Source organism: Citrus sinensis, chromosome 3 (assembly GCF_022201045.2).
Source record: "Citrus sinensis cultivar Valencia sweet orange chromosome 3, DVS_A1.0, whole genome shotgun sequence".
In the NCBI taxonomy this organism is placed as follows: Eukaryota; Viridiplantae; Streptophyta; class Magnoliopsida; order Sapindales; family Rutaceae; genus Citrus; species Citrus sinensis.
The window spans coordinates 39,764,014-39,781,781 of NC_068558.1; the positions used below are offsets into that span (position 1 = coordinate 39,764,014).

The window sequence follows — 17,768 nt, forward strand, 5'->3', positions numbered from 1 at the left end:
ATAGTGTTAATGCAAAAGTGTCTAATTGATACAAATGTGAAAAGAAAGGTGGTGCAAAGTACATGTTAAAATTTTGTAGTGGCTGGATGAACATAAGGCAAAATAAAGGTGGTGCAATGATAATTTCCCTATAACTAATATTAACATATTTGTTTATTCTTAATCCCAAAAGAATAATATAACAAAATTATACAATCCCAAAAGGGTGAGATGATCCGGATGTCCTAACAAAAAAATCATCTATATCTTCTAATATCATCACATGACCAAGACTCAAAGTATATTTACAGTCGCTGGGTCGGTTTGGTGTACCTGCAACCTCCTGTTGGGGGGGGGGGATATAATAAAAACGAGATGAGTATAAAACTCAATGAGCTTAGTGAGTAGATAGTAATTTTTTAAAACAAATTTTTACTTTAAAAGAAATAATCATATCATTTCCAAACACGATTTCATCAAACCATATGCGAGAAACCAATAATAAATTATTTAACATTTAAATCAGATTACCAACCTTGAAAAGCATATAAAATATCGTAGCTAATAACCATGGAAATCATATCACAATATCATATAGAATACACAAATCTGAAAATCATCACTAAACAAGTACCCAGGGGAATAATCTCATCGTATCCGGACCTCAACGGATGGGCAATGACGTACTATCTAGATACCGTCAAGCCCCGAAGCTACACGAATAGACAAGAAAATACCATCTCATATCTCATCATATCTATGCATGCATAATCTAGTCCCCAAAGGACAAAAGCGCCAAAGCACACGGCCCAAAACCTCTATGTGTACTCAGACGAGCCCTCAAGGCCTGTATTTCATTTGTATCATCTGTATCTGTATCACTATTATCATCATATCACATGCATATGCCCCCAAAAGGCAGAAGTGCCTAAACACACGGCCCAAAGCCTCTATGTGTGTTCAGACAGGCCCCAAATACCTCTCATCTCTATACTTATAAAAGGGAAGGGTACTGTCCAATGATTTTAAAAACAATCTCTATACTCATATTCATATAAATTCTAATCATACTTTAAATCATACATTTCTTGTTATTATCGCATCTAAATCTACTTTTCTCATCTTTGAAATACTATAATATTTTATTCAAAGTCGATACGAAAAACTATTAACGAAACATTTTAATATAATATCAATACGTGAATAAAATCCATTTCAAGAAAATCATTAAATCAGAACATTTAAAATACTTATTTCGCAAACATACTTTGCTATCATAATTAATTATGAAAATAGATTTTGTATATTCCACTCACAGTGACGATGTTTACGCTCGGGGGTAAAAGCCTATTTAGTCTCTGTATTTTAAGATTAGTGTCCATTTAGTCTCTGTATTTTTAAAAATACCTCGAAACAACCCTGCCGTTAAAGTACTGATACCCCTACCATTACTTTCTATTTCTTTTGGCTTACTTTTACAATATTACCCTTTTATAATAATTTTTTTGTTTGGACATTAATAAAAAGAAAATAATTAAATTACCAATTTAACCCTAAAAAATAAAAAAAATTATATTAATTTTTTTGCAAGCACCATTTGCACACTTGATAGTTTGCATACAATTTTTGACAATTTAATTTTTTACAATTAAAAATTAATATTTTTTTTTTATTTTTTAGGGTTAAATTGGTAATTTAATAAATTTTTTTATTAATGTGTAAACCAAAAAATCATTATAAAAGGGTAATATTGTAAAAGTAAGCCAAAAGAAATAAAAAGTAACGGTAGGGGTATCAATACTTTAACGGCAGGGATGTTTTGAGGTATTTTTAAAAATACAAGGACTAAATGGACACTAATTTTAAAATACAGGGACTAAATGGGCTTTTACCCTTACGCTCGGTTATCGTCCACATCCGCGGACTGGCTCTCGCTCACGGATCCTCCTAAATCAAGAAAACGACATAATTATTTTCTATAAATCATAATTAGGACTAAATTTATACAATAAACTCGAAACGAACATCTATCCATAATTTACAACTCCCGTGTCGATAAAATTACCAAAATACCCTTGAATATGTAAATCATTAGGATACTTCGAAATTATAAATCATTGAATTACCCTCGGAATCATAATTACACCCAATCCTCAATTTCAGGAGTTACTAAAATATCCACAGGTTCAGAAATTACAAAATCGCCATCAAAATGTGAATTTACCGAATTGCCCTTACCGGTCAACGGTGGCCGGAATTCAAGCAACGGTGACCAGGAAGCTCAGGTTAGACGCTTCTCGCTGAGCTGAGTTCAATGATACCGGCAGTGTGCTCCCACGCGTGGCGATGGCACCGGAATCTAGCTCGACAGCCGTGTAACTACAATGACTGAACCACGACAAATCGACGACTCTCGGTGGCTGTGTGTTAGAGTGCAATTTATGCACTAGTTTTGCATTGTTTACTTCCCTTAATATCGATGTTTTGCACTTAATAATAGTGATTTACTTGTGTTTTATTTTTATAGGTGCAATTCTATTGATTGGTGCTAAAATTGAGCTACAAGATGATGTTTAAGGATGATTGTTCTCTTGGAGAAATTATGAGCGTCAGAAGAACTTTGTTGATAAGGCGTGGGCGCGTGCTGTCAACTACGGACCTGCAGTTTTTAGTTAAAACGTGTTTTGTATTTTTTGTTATTTTTGTAATTACGAATTTAATATTTCAAATATTAGTACTTTATTTTAAATAGAATTCTAGAGGAGAAGAGAGGGAGAGTATTTAAGGGAGGAATCTATTGTGAAAGAAGGGGAAATTGGAGAAAAAGAAAGAAACCATAGATCTAAACTTTTCTCTTCTCTCTATGAAGAACTAAACCTATTTTTCTGGTTGAAGGTTAATGAAGCTTTGATTCATCACTACTGTGAGATCTTTCTTATGTTTTAATTGTTTTATTGCTTTTTTGGGTATTTGTTTATTCTCTGAATTATTTTCATGATTATGTTTGTTAATTAGGTAATTGGCCACTATTTAATTATCAACTTAATATATTGTCAATTAAAGGATTTATCGTATGAAGATTTTAATGTTTGTGACAAATAACATTGCAGAGAGTTGTGTTATGAGAATAAACAATCTAATTTAAATGAACCATCGTATGTGTTGATTAGGATTTGGGTCTCTCTGGTTTTTCAGGCTGTCAATTGATTAAATCCTATGATCGTATCTAGGGTTGTCTATAGATTAGGGAAATAACCAACGGTCGTACCTTGGTTATCAACTAGTTAAGGAGAGATTGGCTATTAGAGGGTCTCAGTAGCTATAACCGATCTATTCATAAGTAATAATAATTTATATTTGAATCAATGATCAGTAGTCGAATCAAGCCGAATTAATTCCTTCAACCAGAGCTTTCTCCAATTTGAATTACAACTTTAATTTGCATTCTTGTTATTTTAATTTGATTTTTATTATTGTCAACAAAACCCCCATTTTATGTTTTACGTTTTAAAAGGATTTAAATAATTACCGATCTCTGTGGACACGACCCTGCTCAATCACTATACACAATTTATTTAGAGTAGGTATTTATTTTTGTTGGCTTCGACAACCATCACTGTGGATGGTCAAAAAATTAAAAAGGGAGTCGTGGGGAACAAAATCCAGCCGGTACTGTCACCCAAAACCGGCGAAAATCCCGACAGAGCAAGGTGAAAAAGTAGCGGGTTTTTCAAGCTTTGGTCACCAACGTTCTAGCTGTTTTTCGGCGACGTGGACGACTGGGGCATGATGGCTGGTCTTCAAGCTTCAAATTGGTACCAAGCTTGACCGGTTGGGTGGCCGGAATCACAAGATATGGCCGGGTCGAGTTTCAAGTCAAACGGGTCGGGTTTCGGGTCGGTTTACAGCTTCTCTCACTCTCTCACACGTGTGTATCTGTTCCCCTGTTTCAAGCTTCTTCTTTTACTTTTATTTACTTTTTAACCGCCTCATCTTTTTTTTTTTCCACATGTGTTACAATAAAACCCAAAACAGGTTAGACACGTTTCCACCAATCTTCAAAACGAACATAAAATATAATAAGAAACAATATTTTAACGCGTTTCCAAAGCATAATTAAAATATAATTTTTTTATTGGAAAGAAACGAGTTGAAGAATTTATGAAAATGGGTGAGAAACAAATTCAAGTCTCTGGCCACAGGCTAACAGTTGAGAGTCATGTTCTGTAAATATCGATGTTACCGGACTTGATTGGTTTGTTGTCGGACTTAATGAAGATGCATTATTAGCCATTTTTTCTTTTTCATATCAATTGTCATAGCTGCTTTAATCATTTTTAGTTATGAATGCTTTACCAAGTCAATGATGCACTTGTTTTTTTCATTACGTGTTAAAATAGGGAAATTTACAAAACAAGCCAAAAAAAGAAGGCATTTTTCAACTTTAACCCCTCAAATTTTTTTCTTTCAACATTAGCCAAATCACCACATTTTAGACGAAATTACCCTCCTCATTCTCACGTTTCCCTCAAGCAAATTCCTTCCCCTCTCACCAAAATCTCATCACCGGAAGTTCTATAGATTGTCGGCGGCAGCGTACATCGGCAGCGGAGGAAGTTGTTGGCACTTGAAAGAAGCTAAATCACGTTGAAAATCTTCGGAGATCTCCAAAATCAAAGAAAAAAATTGAAAACCCTAGGTGAGTTGTTATTGCCGTTTTTCTTGTTGTTGTTGTTGCTGTTGTTGTTGTTGTTTGGGATGTTGTTGTTGTTGGTGGTGTTTTAATGGCGGTGGTGGGTGAGATGCATGTGGGAAAGGGAAGAGAAGAGAAAGGGGGGAAGCCAACTCGCGCTGCGTCGCACGCGAGATGCGCGCGCGAGATGGGCGTGCAGCGCGCATCTCGCGTGCGACAGGCACATCTCGCGCGCACGAGGTGCGAATGCCGCGCGCGACATGCGCAGGTCGCACGCAAGATGGGCGCGACACGCGCACCTCGCGCGCGCGAGATGGGCATGTCGCACGCGAGATGCGCGCGGCACGCCCATCTCGCGCGCGCGAGGTGCGCACGCCGCGCGCATCTCCTGTGCGCCAGGCGCTGCGTCGCACGCGAGATGCGCACGTTGCGCCCATCTCGCGCGCGCGCGCGCGGCCGCGCGCGAGCCGGGCGCGCTAGGCTCGCGCGAGGGATGCCAAGACCGGGGGAGTTGCGGGCGGGCAAACAGCGCGCGCGCGGGGCCGCCCTCGCGCGAGCCTGTCGCACCAAGAGGCAGCATCTCTTGGTGCGACAGTTGGTGCCCGTCGCACCAAGAGGTGCTGCCTCTTGGTGCGACAGGCTCACGCGAGGGAAGCCAAGCGCGCGAGCTGCTTGCCTGCACGCAACTCGCGCGCGCTTGGCTTCCCTCGCGCGTGAGATGGGCGCAATGTGAGCATCTCCTGTGCGACAGGTGCTGCGTCGCACGCGAGATGCGCACGTTGCGCCCATCTCGCGTGCGAGGGCGCGGCCGCGCGCGAGCGAGTTGCGCTAGGCTCGCGCGAGGGAAGCCAAGCGCGTGCGAGTTGCGCTAGGCTCGCGCGAGGGAAGCCAAGCGCGTGCGAGTTGTGTGCAGGCAAGCAGCTCGCGCGCTTGGCTTCCCGCGCGCGAGCCTGTCGCACCAAGAGGCAGCACCTCTTGGTGCGACAGTTGGTGCCCGTCGCACCAAGAGGCAGTGCGCAGTGCTGCCTTAATTTTTTTTTCTTTTGTTCATAATTTTTTAATGTGTGATACTTTTAACTTGTACCAGATAAATGGGCAAATCAAAATTAGCATTGCATAACCCACCAGGACCAATTAAAGAACCGAGAATAATGAAGATACCTTATGTTGATCACTTCCCTGGGCGTATCACGAGTATGTGCAAATTAGATGTCGTTGTTAATGCCATCCGGGAAAAATTAACAAGGCAACAGTTGAAGCTATTCAAAGACGATATATTTGGGCATTTCCTACAGTGCCGGAGCTATCCGTTCAGTGGCGTGATTGTGCACAATATATTGCTTCGGCAAGTGTCACATGGCGATGGAAATGACAAAGATGAGTTATGGTTTCAAGTTGGCGACCATTTGATACGGCTATCGATTGGAGAGTGGTGCCTAGTAACGGGACTTTGCTATGGCGAAAAAGTATTCCTGACGAAGCATAAAACAAATCATAGGTTACTTAATAAGTACTTTGGAGGCAGGATTCGCGATATAAATCTTGGCCAGTTCGAGGAAATATTTATGAACTTACGCTTCAAGACTATGAATGACACCGATGCGCTAAAAATTGCCATGTTTTACTTTGCTGATAGAGTGCTACACGGAAGAAAGGATCATTGTCAAATCAATTTCAATTTACTTAATGAGGTAGATGACATAAATCATTTTCGAAGTATTCCGTGGGGTCGTTTGTCATGGGAAACAATATATAAAAGCATTGATAATGTATTGAACGGCAAAGCCAAAAAATTTAAGAAGGCAAGCGCAGAAAATCCATTGCATAGAATTGAGAAATACAACTTTTACGGCTTTACGTCGGCAGTGTATGTGAGTGAAGAAGTTTTTTTTATAACTTAGTTTTGTTATAATAAATATTTAATGACACGTTTTTTTACTTCATATCTTTCCTTGTTGAAGGCATGGATTTTTGAAGCGATCGAAGGACTACCATTAGAGTGGGTAGAGAAAATTAAGAGGAAGGGTGCTCGGATCGTGCGATGGAAGCCTGTGGCTTCTTCAAATATTAACTTCGGCGAAGTGTATTCATACCTGAACGAGCGTCTTGTAAGTCATTTATATGTATGTCTATATATAAGTATTACATAATATATGGTTATACTAATTGGAAATTTGGTAATCTTTACGACAGGATGACACCATTTTCCAAACCCTGAAACCGGATGCAAAGGAGAGAGCCACAAATTATTGGAAGAGTGTCGAGGATTACGTGCCATATTTGCCAAGTTGGGTCCGTAATGTGGGTATCATCTATAGTATCATTGAAAACCGGGTGCAAAGTCGTTGTGGACCGTGCAATCTTGAAATCAAATTTTTCCCGCAAGGCCACTTTGCGCAATTCTAGTATTAACTCATTCTTCTCAACGAACAACTTTCCCACACCAATGTCGGCAGAATTACAGCTTCTAACTAAGTCTGGAGCAACCAAGTTTGAAGGCAAAACTGGAGCAAGACTCACCAAGGGATCAACTGTTGTCCTCCTCCTCGAACAGGCCATCGGAGGAATAGGTCGATTCTCTCTATTGTTAACAGGAATATCATACTGATGCTCATCCTCATTATTGATAGGAATATCGGAATGACCAGTGTCCCTATCATCAACTTCAGTATTGGAGTTCATGCCTTGCACATTATCAGCTTCTGTGTTGTTGGTGTTATAACCAGGATCATCATAACTGCGGAACTCATTATTTTGAAATGGAGAGTAACGTTACCCTAACAATGTCCCTAATGGTAACACATTATCTTCAACATCCGCTATCGTAATGCCATTATTATCAATAGTGTCATTGTTTTCGTTGACTGGTGAGTAATGTTATTGGAACGACATTTGTTGTGGTAACACCTCTTCCTCAATATCAGGGACAGACTCGTTTGCTCTAAACGAACTTTCACTTTCCACAAGTGGCTCAGGATTTTCGGCCGGAACTCGAGGATGTGTGGTGACAAATATAGGGATGCATCCATAATTGACCACATCAGAGGCCATGTGCAGCACAACATTAACCATTTCATCATTAAATATATCCATAGGTAGTGAACATGCACGATACATTGTGTTACTAGATCTCAAAGTTGTCTTCATCGACAAACTATATTCAATAGGATTTATCTGTAAAACTTCATACACCCTTGCCATAAATTGCTCAAATGTACAATCTTTCCGAACTAAAAATGCTGTATTCTTCGCATTCACGTACTCCGTACGGCCATCTGCTAATGTCTCCCACCAACCGTCATAACATAATTGAAGTACAACGGAATCCATTAAACCTAAAAAAAAAAACAAAAGAGATAAGATTTCACGCTACAAAACCTAGTAAAAATGAATATGCAGTACATTTATGTGGATGATATGAAGTATACAATTTTTGATTTACTTCGTCTCATCGTAAGCTTCGAAATGATATATTATACGCCTAAAACGGACACATGTAGCCCAAGTTATTACTTTCGGAAAATAACTTAAATTTAGTGAGACAGGCAGTGGGACAGGTGCCTGTCTCACATAAAACCAGCAAATTTATGTGAGACAGGCGCCTGTCCCACTTGCCTGTCTCACATAAAACCAGTGGTAACAAGTGAGACAGGCGCCTGTCTCACTTGCCTGTCTCACATAAAACCAGTGGTAACAAGTGAGACAGGCGCCTGTCTCACACGCCTATCCCACTTGCCTGTCGCACATATTTTGGTGAGACAGGCAAGTGAGACAGGTGCCTGTCTCACATAAAACCAGTAGATTTATGTGAGACAGGTGCCTGTCTCACTTGTTCTGGGCTTCTGTTTTACTTGATTTTTCAGGGGTTTCAATGATTGATTTTCATTTCTCAACTCAAACTAACTACTTTAACAAGTCACATTGTTTTGTTAATGAAAAATAACAACATTTGCAATAAAAACTCACATCAATTTCGAACTCAAATGATAAAATCAATAGATTAAAAGTTTAGGTTATGGTAAGAGTATAAACTAACCTTAAGAAGCTTTCCAATTGATAATTATATCTTCAATTATGTAATACTTGTTTGATGAAATTTGCTAATTTATTGAGAGTAATGGAGTTTGTTGAGTGATGAAATTTGTTAAGTTGAAAAGGGAAAAGTGGTGGAAGTGCTGGAATTGATAAGGGAAAGTGGCATGCCTTTGTAAATTTGATGAAAATGATGAGGGTAATGTAGTCCAAAAATAGGGTGTTTGGCTAGTTATGATAGAAAAAAGTTTGAAGGGTTAAAGTTGAAAAATGCCTAATTTTTTTGGCTATTTTTGTAAATTTCCCGTTAAAATATTGTTTTCTGTAAATATCGATGTTACCGGACTTGATTGGTTTGTTGTTGGACTTAATGAAGGTGCATTATTAGCCATTTTTTCTTTTTCGTGGCTGCTTTAGCCATTTTTAGTTCTATGATTGCTTTACCAAGTCAATGATGCACTTGTTTTTTTTCATTAAGTGTTAAAATACTGTTTTCAGTGGTCACGTTAATTGATATCATTTTCCATCTTATTTTCAGTGATCACAAATCAAAATGTGAATAAGCTGGTGTCGGCACGTTTGGTTAGAGATAGTGATATATCCTTTTCCAATGTCAATTGATATATATCATTTCAACTTTAAAAGCTAATTTTAATATTTAATAAATATTTTTATAAATAACTTTTAGTAAAATCATGTAAATTTTGAAAAATAGAAAAAAATAGTTTTTTAAAATCTGATTTCGAGAATCACTTTTATACTTAATATATAATTTTATATATATCCTCATATATAAGAAAAAAATCCAAAATCATCCTTATTAATTAGAAAATAAAATTATTAATTTAAAAAATATTATTATTACTACCAATTATATTGAGATAACAAAATAAAAAATAAAATTGATAATATAAAATATTTATTTTAGTTATCAATTATTATATATACACAACTAAAAATATTTTATTTACATGTTTATAAATGTGTAATTAAATTTTATTCAACAAATGTTCACTTCACTTATTTATATTCTTACAACATTTTAACATTAAGATTTATCAAATACATACGACCGCTTTTAAAACTCACAACATTTTTTAAAATAAATTTTACTAAACTTTTAATTGGTTCTCTATTATAGCTGATTATTTCTATAGTATGACTAACAATAATTATTTTAAAAGATATAACATTATTAACTTAGCCCTTAGTGACTCAATTGATTAAAATTAAGTCAATTAAATCACTAAGTTAGGAAAACAAACCGCCCTTTAGTTACTTTCTTAATGTAAATATTAGTAAATTATAATGCAAATAAAGATAATAACCTCTTCCTTTGTTCACTTTTTTAATTAAAATTAGTTGCATTAGCTATTTTGAATAACAAATTGAATTGTTCACGAAATAATAATCTCTTCTTCCAATCATATGAGTGGGTTTGAGTGACTCAGGTAGCCATGGGAATTTGTTTTCGTTGATTTCTACACTTGGCTTTTTAGGATTATTTGTAAGGACATTAATTATGTATTTTTAATGGGTTTATATGTTAATTATATTGCATGTAATATTAAAGGTTTGTCAACAAGCTGGCAACCATTTAAGAGTATCTCCAAAATCTCTATAAATTTTATTCTTTAAATATCTATTTGCTTACCTATGTGACAAATAGAAGGGTGAAAAAATATGATATTTTCTAAAATTCTCTTCAAATAGAAATAAGTTAATATTATTTTAATTAAATAATAATTTTTTTAAAGGAAAAGTCAATATCAATTAAAGCACTTATCTCTCTTTCTCCAATGAAAAGTAAGAAAACATAAATTGAAAATGGAGAAATTAACTCTCTAAATTTGAAAAGAGATAATCATTTCTTATTTAAAAAATCTTAATTAGAGTGTCTTTTGAAGTCGTAAATATTGATGTGGCTCTTTAAATAAGTAATAAAATCTTATTTGAAGAGCGTTTTGGTGATGCTCTAATTAGTTAAAATGCATTCATGTCAGTATTTAAGATACGTATCACTTTCTGGCAACAATGTTAATATATGTTTCCGTTCGAACTTTCCACTTGCTGCTTGACCCATGTAAGTTATGAAAAAGTTTCCGAGAATTGACTTACAAAAGGATGCTAATCTCTTTTCTTTTTCTCTTTTTTCCGGGGGAAATTGCAGGTCAAGAATCTGGAGAGGTCATATTTCAAAATGTCGAGGCTCCATTGTTCTGGGCAGAAGCCCCAACACTTCAAAGTAACTGAGAATGACTTGGACTTCCCTTGCGATAGATAGGTAGACGGGAAGGGAAACGGGATTGCAGATAAAAGCAAAGAGAAATAATAGAACGATGATTATTGTATTTAGAAGAAATTGTTTCACCTTATTCAAATGACGCCATGGCTGTGTTTGTGATGTCAGTGCTGACGATGGATTGTAGTTTGTGTCCTAATGTACTTTTTTTTTTTTTTGTCTAAACCATCCGGTATCCGGCGATTACATTAGGTCCCGACTACTCCGGATTCGGGCCGGGTGCCAATAAAGCCCTCCCAATGAGGGTGACTCCCAGGAAACTCGAACTGAGAAACAAACCCAGTCGAGCCACCTAAGGGGTTCAGCCGGCGCCAGCTGAACCAACACCCGGTTCCAAATGTACTTTTCTATGTATAAGGATTCGTGAAAAACGTTGGAGATTAGAAAAGAAAATAAATAGATCCTTCCTCAAGCTGTCGGTGCTCTTCTATTAGAGTTGGGACCAGTGGCACCTCTTTAATCTCATCATGAAATTCCTTTTTCAGTTATATTTACTTTATTTGTGATAATGTCTTTTTTTTCCTTTTTTTATTTTAAGAACACTTTTAATTTTTTATTTAATTTTTTTAGTTAAAACTTTAAAAGTAGTAGTGTTATTCATTTTTTATTTCTTTTGTAATCTTATTATTATCTTACGCATAAATTAAAAGATTTAAAAGATTTTTTAGGTGATGAATTTTTTAATGTTAATTATTTAATTAAATTATACATATGTTAAACTATAATTTAAAAATAATTTTTAAGTACACAAATATTTAATTAATAAGAAATATAAAAAGAATAATAGATTATTTCAAATTTTGTATGGTTTATTTTAGTTAGATAAGAAGCAACCAGCAAAAAATTTAAAAAAAAAGATTGATTAGAATTATAAGTAATTTTTTTAAAAGATAGATTATGAATATAAGTGATTTATTGAAAAAAAAAATTATGTATGATTAATTTTATTTGAAGCAGGGTTTTGAAGGATAATGAAGGGGTCCCAAACGCTGTGGATTTGTTGGCTCTTCCGCTGTCAAAAGTCACGTATGCTTGGAAGCTTTTAAAAAGCATGATGGTAATGTAATACTGCAATTGGATCATGGATTTTTCATTTAAGAAGATAACCACCTGGCGGCAACTCTGATAATACTAAAAGCTACCAACATTAAGAATTTTAATATTCTTGACTTACAGTAACAGTCTAATAACAATTTCTCTAATAAGTAGGTATCTTAAATAATAGTCAACGAGATAATAAAATAAAAATCAAGACCAGAAAAATTATAGAAGGCGATGTCAGGAACTTACCCTCAAAATTTGAGAGAAAATAAAGTTAAAATCACCTTCCGATAATCTAATTAGAGATTAAAAATCTTACCCCTAAATAATCTCAACTCCACTATCTATTCTTTTCCCTCCCGTCTTTCTCTTCACTCAAAAGGTTACTGCCGCCTCCACTTATGCTTGTTTATATAGCCAAATTTCATGAAAATTTTCATTTGCTCCCTTTAAGTTTCCTTTAATTACTTAATTATCCAAACTTATTAAACTTTGAGCTTGGGCCAACCAAATAAGATGGACCCGACAAATCTCCCTCTCCATATCATATGGGGGGCACCACCAAACCCGCTTTCTATATACAACTTTACAGCTTTTCCTTGGACAATGATTTTGTCATCATATCTGACCCATTCTCCATTATGTGTATCTTTTCAACCTACAACTGTTTCTTCTCAAGCACATCTCATATCCAATTATACCTCACATCAATATGCTTAGATTTTGAATGGTATGTCGAATTCTTTGCCAAGTGAATGACACTCTGACTGTCGCAGTACACAACAAAATTATCTTGCTTCACACCCAACTCTTGTAGGAAATTTTTCATTTACAAGGTTTCTTTGCAACCTTAAGTGATTGCAATATACTCTGCTTCTGTGGTAGACAAGGCAACACATTGCTGAAGTTTGGACTGCCATGAGACTGCTCTCCTTGCAAAGGTGAGCAAATATTCTGATAGAGATTTTCTAGAATCAACATCTCCTGCCATGTCTGCATCAATGTACACTTATAACACAAGTTTATCACCATCAAAACATAAACATGCATTGGAAGTGCCTCTAAGGTATCTGAGAATCTACTTTACTACAGTCCAGTGTTCTTTGCCCGGATTGGAGAGAAACCGACTAACTACACTAACTGCATGAGCAATATCTGGTCTTGTACAAACCATGGCGTACATCTAACTACCAACTGCTGAAGTATAAGAAACTCATTTCATCTCTTGCTTCTATTTCTCACTTGTAGGAGAATGCTTAGAAGTAAGCTTGAAATGGCCTGCAAGTGGAGAACAAACTGGTTTTGCCTTACTTATGTTAAATCTTTCAAGACCCTTTTCAACATATATTTCTTGAGATAACCATAACTTCCCAGATTTTTTATCGCGGGAAATCTTCATGCTAAGAATCTGTTTCACTGGTCTTAAGTCCTTTATTTGCAAAAGACTTGCTAAGCTCCCTCTTCAGATTGTCAATCTTACTAGCATCTCAGCCAACAATCAACATAGCATCCGCATAAAGAAAAAGAATAATGAAATCATTATCACCAAATTTCTTCACAAAAATACAATAGTCACACATAGTCTTATTGAAACCATGATTCTCCATAAAAGAATCAAACTTCTTGTACCACTACCTTGGTGCCTGTTTTAGCCCATACAAACTTTGGCTCCTCCCCCGCCTTTCTTGCTTTTCTGAAATAAGTGCATCTGACTTAGAGGGAACCGCTTCAACACTTTTTCTTCTAGATTCTTCATTATGCAGCCTATTTGTAACCATATTCAAGGTTAATTTCCCATTCGACGTTGAATTATTTACTGACACCACTAATGTCTCCCAATTATCAGGCAAAGAACTAAGCAACAACAATACTTGTAACTCATCATCTAGAATATTTTTCATAGTAGTCAACTGATCAACCAAGCCTTGAAACTCACTAATGTATTCAGTTGTACTGCGCCCTTCCTTGTATTTCAAATTAACAAGTCTTTTCATCAGATTGACTTTATTCTGTGCTGTCGGCTGCTCATAAATCATCTCTAATTTTCTCCAAAGAACATCAACCTTGGATTCTTTCGCGTCACGGTGATACACACTCTGATCAATCCATGATCTAATAGTACCCACAGTCTTCTAGTTTAATTAAGCCCATTTCTTATCATCTAAATCGGCGGGTCTAGCTTATTCGCCTTCAATGGGTTCATGTAAGTCTTTTATGTACAACAAATCTTCCATCCTAGACATCCAAATACCATAATTTCGTGATTTTAATTTAATCATGCATGCCGAGGACTCCTCCATCTCAACCACACAAGTAATAAAAATACAAAACCTAACGCTCTGATACAACTCTGTTAGGAAAATGCGCTACCACAACCAGTTGCAAGTTAAGCGGAAACAAAACTTTTTCCCTCTTTGTGCGATAAAAATAGGATGTATACCACAAATAAATAGACAGAAAAATAAACCAATAAATCCAAAGTAAAAACCAACCACAAGAGACAGATTTTTACGTGGAAAATCCAATACGGGAAAAACCACGGGACCGTAGTCTAATATAATCTTTCACTATATTAATGGGATTACAGTACAAATTCTTCTCTAGATAATACTAGAGGCTACCAACATCAAGAATCTCAATATTCTTAGCTTATAGTAATAATTTAATAACAATTTCTCTAACACGTGGGTATCTCAAATAGTAGCCAACGAGAGAATAAAATAAAAATTAAGACCAATAGAATTATAAAGGACAATGCCAGGAACTTACCCTCAAAATTTGAGAGAAAACAAAGTTAGAATCACCTTCCGATTGTCTAATTAGAGATTGAAAATCTTGCCCCAAATAATCTCAAATCCACTGTCTTTTCTTTTCTCTCCCGTCTTTTTTTTTTCGCAAAAGGTTGCTGTCGCAGTGTCGCCTCCACTTATGCCTCCTTATATAGCCAAATTTCATAACAAATTTTATTTGGCCCCTTCAATTTTCCTTTAATTATTTAATTACCCAAACTTATGTTTATGTACTTTATGCTTTCAACTTCTGATGATGAATCGAGTGTTGAGCCCAGAGCAAGCTTTCCTGTTGAAGGATATTAATTTGCAACTAATTCATCGGTTACACATACAGTTAGAAAAATGTGTACCCGAATGCCATGTTATTGCATTTACTAATGTATAGATCATAAGCATGTCTCTCACTGTATACACGATTAAGGGTGGGTCTGCCTACTACTTTATAACAATTAGGGATGTTCAAAATCTAATTTAATCCGCTCAATCCGTCTGATCCGTAGAAATCCAATCTGTAAAAATTTGATCCGCAGATTGGTGGATTTGATTGAAAATTTGATAATCTACAATCGGTGGATTGGATATGGATCTACTTCTATAAATCCCAAAAAATCCACGAATCCGCAAAAAAATAATAAGTATTTATTTAATTAAAAAATAAAACTTGTAAATATGACATTAGTATTTACTAGTAAATAAATAAGTTAAAATATAGTTACATTAACACTATATTATATATTATCAAATAATAATATAACATAAAAAATAATTAAATAAACAAATATAGCTTCCTAAATAGTTAATTTCATATATTGATCTAAATAAATGAGATTTTTTCTTTTTAATGTGTTATATTTTGAAACTTTAAATGTATTTTCTAGCTTTATTTAAATAATTAATTAATTTAAATCTTATTTAATTTTAAATTTGATCGGTATTAAAATTATTTTTATATTTAATTTTTTTATTTATTTAGTTCGTGCATTGGACAGAATTAAGAATTTTCAGTCCGTAAACCAACCTGCAAAATGGTGGATTGGATATAGATCGGGTCAAATTCGCATCCGATCCGCAGACGTATGAATTGGATTTGAATTGAATTTCACCAATCCATGGATTGAATTAGATTGAAAATTTATAATCCACAAAATCGTGGATCGAATATGAATTGATGTCCAATCCGTAAAATCCGATCAGCGAACACCGCTAATAACAATTTATGTTATACTGACAATATTTTCCGTACTGATCACAAGTTTAAAGTTTTGCTTCTCGAAATGGCTCCTTTCATTTATTTATTTATTTATTAAAATTGACATTTTTTATTTTATTTTTTTGTTTTTGACAAGGAAGGTAATTGAGATGTTTAACGAGGGGATGATGTTTTCCTTTAAAAGAATAAATAAATAAAAGACAAATTTTTATGCTATGGGGACAAAATGCCAATTGAGAAGAATTGTGTGCCACTAAAATTGTGTTAAGTATTTAATTTGAATTGGCATCTAAAACAGTTGTAGGCTAACCTATATTTCTACGAAAAAAAAAAAAGTCAGAATTATTGCTAGCTTCTTGTCTTTAATTTTCTAAACTCTGCGCAGTTGGTGTAGTAGTTTTTGCTGCTCTTCTCTTTGCGGCTATAGAGGCTATAGCCGAACGTGAACTAGGAAAGTGGAAACGTTGCACGTTAACATACGTCGTCAACTACGACTACAAATCTATTTCATGGTCCCAAAATATCAATCAGTGCCATTGTAATTATCAAAACTAAAAAATTATGGTTTTTACTAAGTTACAGTTACTATCCATGCAAAAATATGCAAAACGTAGTAACATAATAGTGAGCCACTTAATTTTTATATGGGTTGTATGTTATACAAATTGTAATTTAGCAAAACTCAAAAATTATGCGAAAGAAAAAATTTATTAATTTTCTTTTTAACTAAATGATTAGAATACATTTACTCATAATTACCAAAGCAAAAATTAAGTCATAATTAAGGGCTTGTAAAACACTTAATTTCAAACCACTAATTTTGAGAGCTACAACAATAAGAGGAGTTGAGTAACAATTAAGTGCTTATATAAATGATAACTTTTAGTATTCAAAAACTAACCACAAGCTCAAGCCCATCTCATATGAATAACGCTGTTGTGCGATAGGGATTACAATTGTGTGACAAATGACCCTTGATAAATTTAGACAACTAGTAGAAATTAGAATTTAAATTCTTTATTTTTAAGTTTTTCCAATATTTCAATGTTATTCTCACACATTTAATTAAAATTAAATAAATCTTAAGAACATATAGAGACATGTTTTTGTAATAGGCCTAAAACGAAACTTTAGAACATACATTTTTATGTTAATTTCTTTTAGGGTAAGTTTCGCCATACCCTCTTATTAAATTGACACACTTCAATTCACCCCCGAAAAGTGTGAAAACCTCAATTACCCCCAAAAAAACTGTTATTTTCAACATCAGACTAATGTTGACTGATTGAAATACGGAAATACCCCAACTTGTAATGGGAAATTTACGAAAATAATTAGTAGATTATAAAAGATTACATGTCTCTTCTTCTTTCTATTTAAATTCAACAATATGTAACCATTAATAATAAATTAATTATAGTTTTTAAACATTCATTTATTTTATTAAGCCAACAACTAAACTTTAGTGGTTTAAAATACATCAACTAATTAATATAGGAAGGAAGGTTCTTTCATCTTCCCTCACCAATACCACTAGAACCTAATTTTAATGTCATAATTTCATATTTAATTATGCAACCTTTTATTTAATGTCTTTTGACTTCTTCAAACTATATAAATATTAAGTATTTAAGATTTGTTATGTTTGAGTTTTTTTTTATTATTTAACCAACATCCTCTTTAGAAATGTTCTTGTGTTTTTATTTTTTGACTTATTTA

The 17,768-nt window shown here is 34.8% G+C and overlaps 3 protein-coding genes across 3 annotated transcripts in view; 2 read left to right on the forward strand and 1 right to left on the reverse strand.

Moving 5' to 3' along the window:
* The window catches only part of LOC102613752 (probable UDP-N-acetylglucosamine--peptide N-acetylglucosaminyltransferase SEC), an 87,052-nt gene extending 75,556 nt beyond the window's left edge, over positions 1–11,496 (forward strand). The window contains exon 28 of the mRNA XM_052436291.1: positions 10,989–11,496. The gene's annotated coding sequence lies outside the window, so the exon portion shown is untranslated. The remainder of the gene's footprint in view (positions 1–10,988) is intronic.
* Positions 1–17,768, reverse strand: part of LOC102617577 (germin-like protein 12-2) — a 54,546-nt gene that overhangs the window by 21,485 nt on the left and 15,293 nt on the right. The window lies entirely within an intron of this gene.
* On the forward strand, positions 5,764–6,670 carry LOC107174491 (uncharacterized). The gene is made up of 2 exons (XM_052436073.1): positions 5,764–6,539; positions 6,634–6,670. Exons 1-2 carry the CDS (start codon positions 5,764–5,766, stop codon positions 6,668–6,670), a joined length of 813 nt encoding a protein of 270 aa, XP_052292033.1.

Coding starts and splice junctions, on each gene's coding strand:
- LOC107174491 (XM_052436073.1), top strand. CDS start 5,764: ATGGGCAAATCAAAATTAGCATTGCATAACCCACCAGGACCAATTAAA. Junction 6,540..6,633: donor TACGGCTTTACGTCGGCAGT/GTATGTGAGTGA, acceptor TCCTTGTTGAAG/GCATGGATTTTTGAAGCGAT.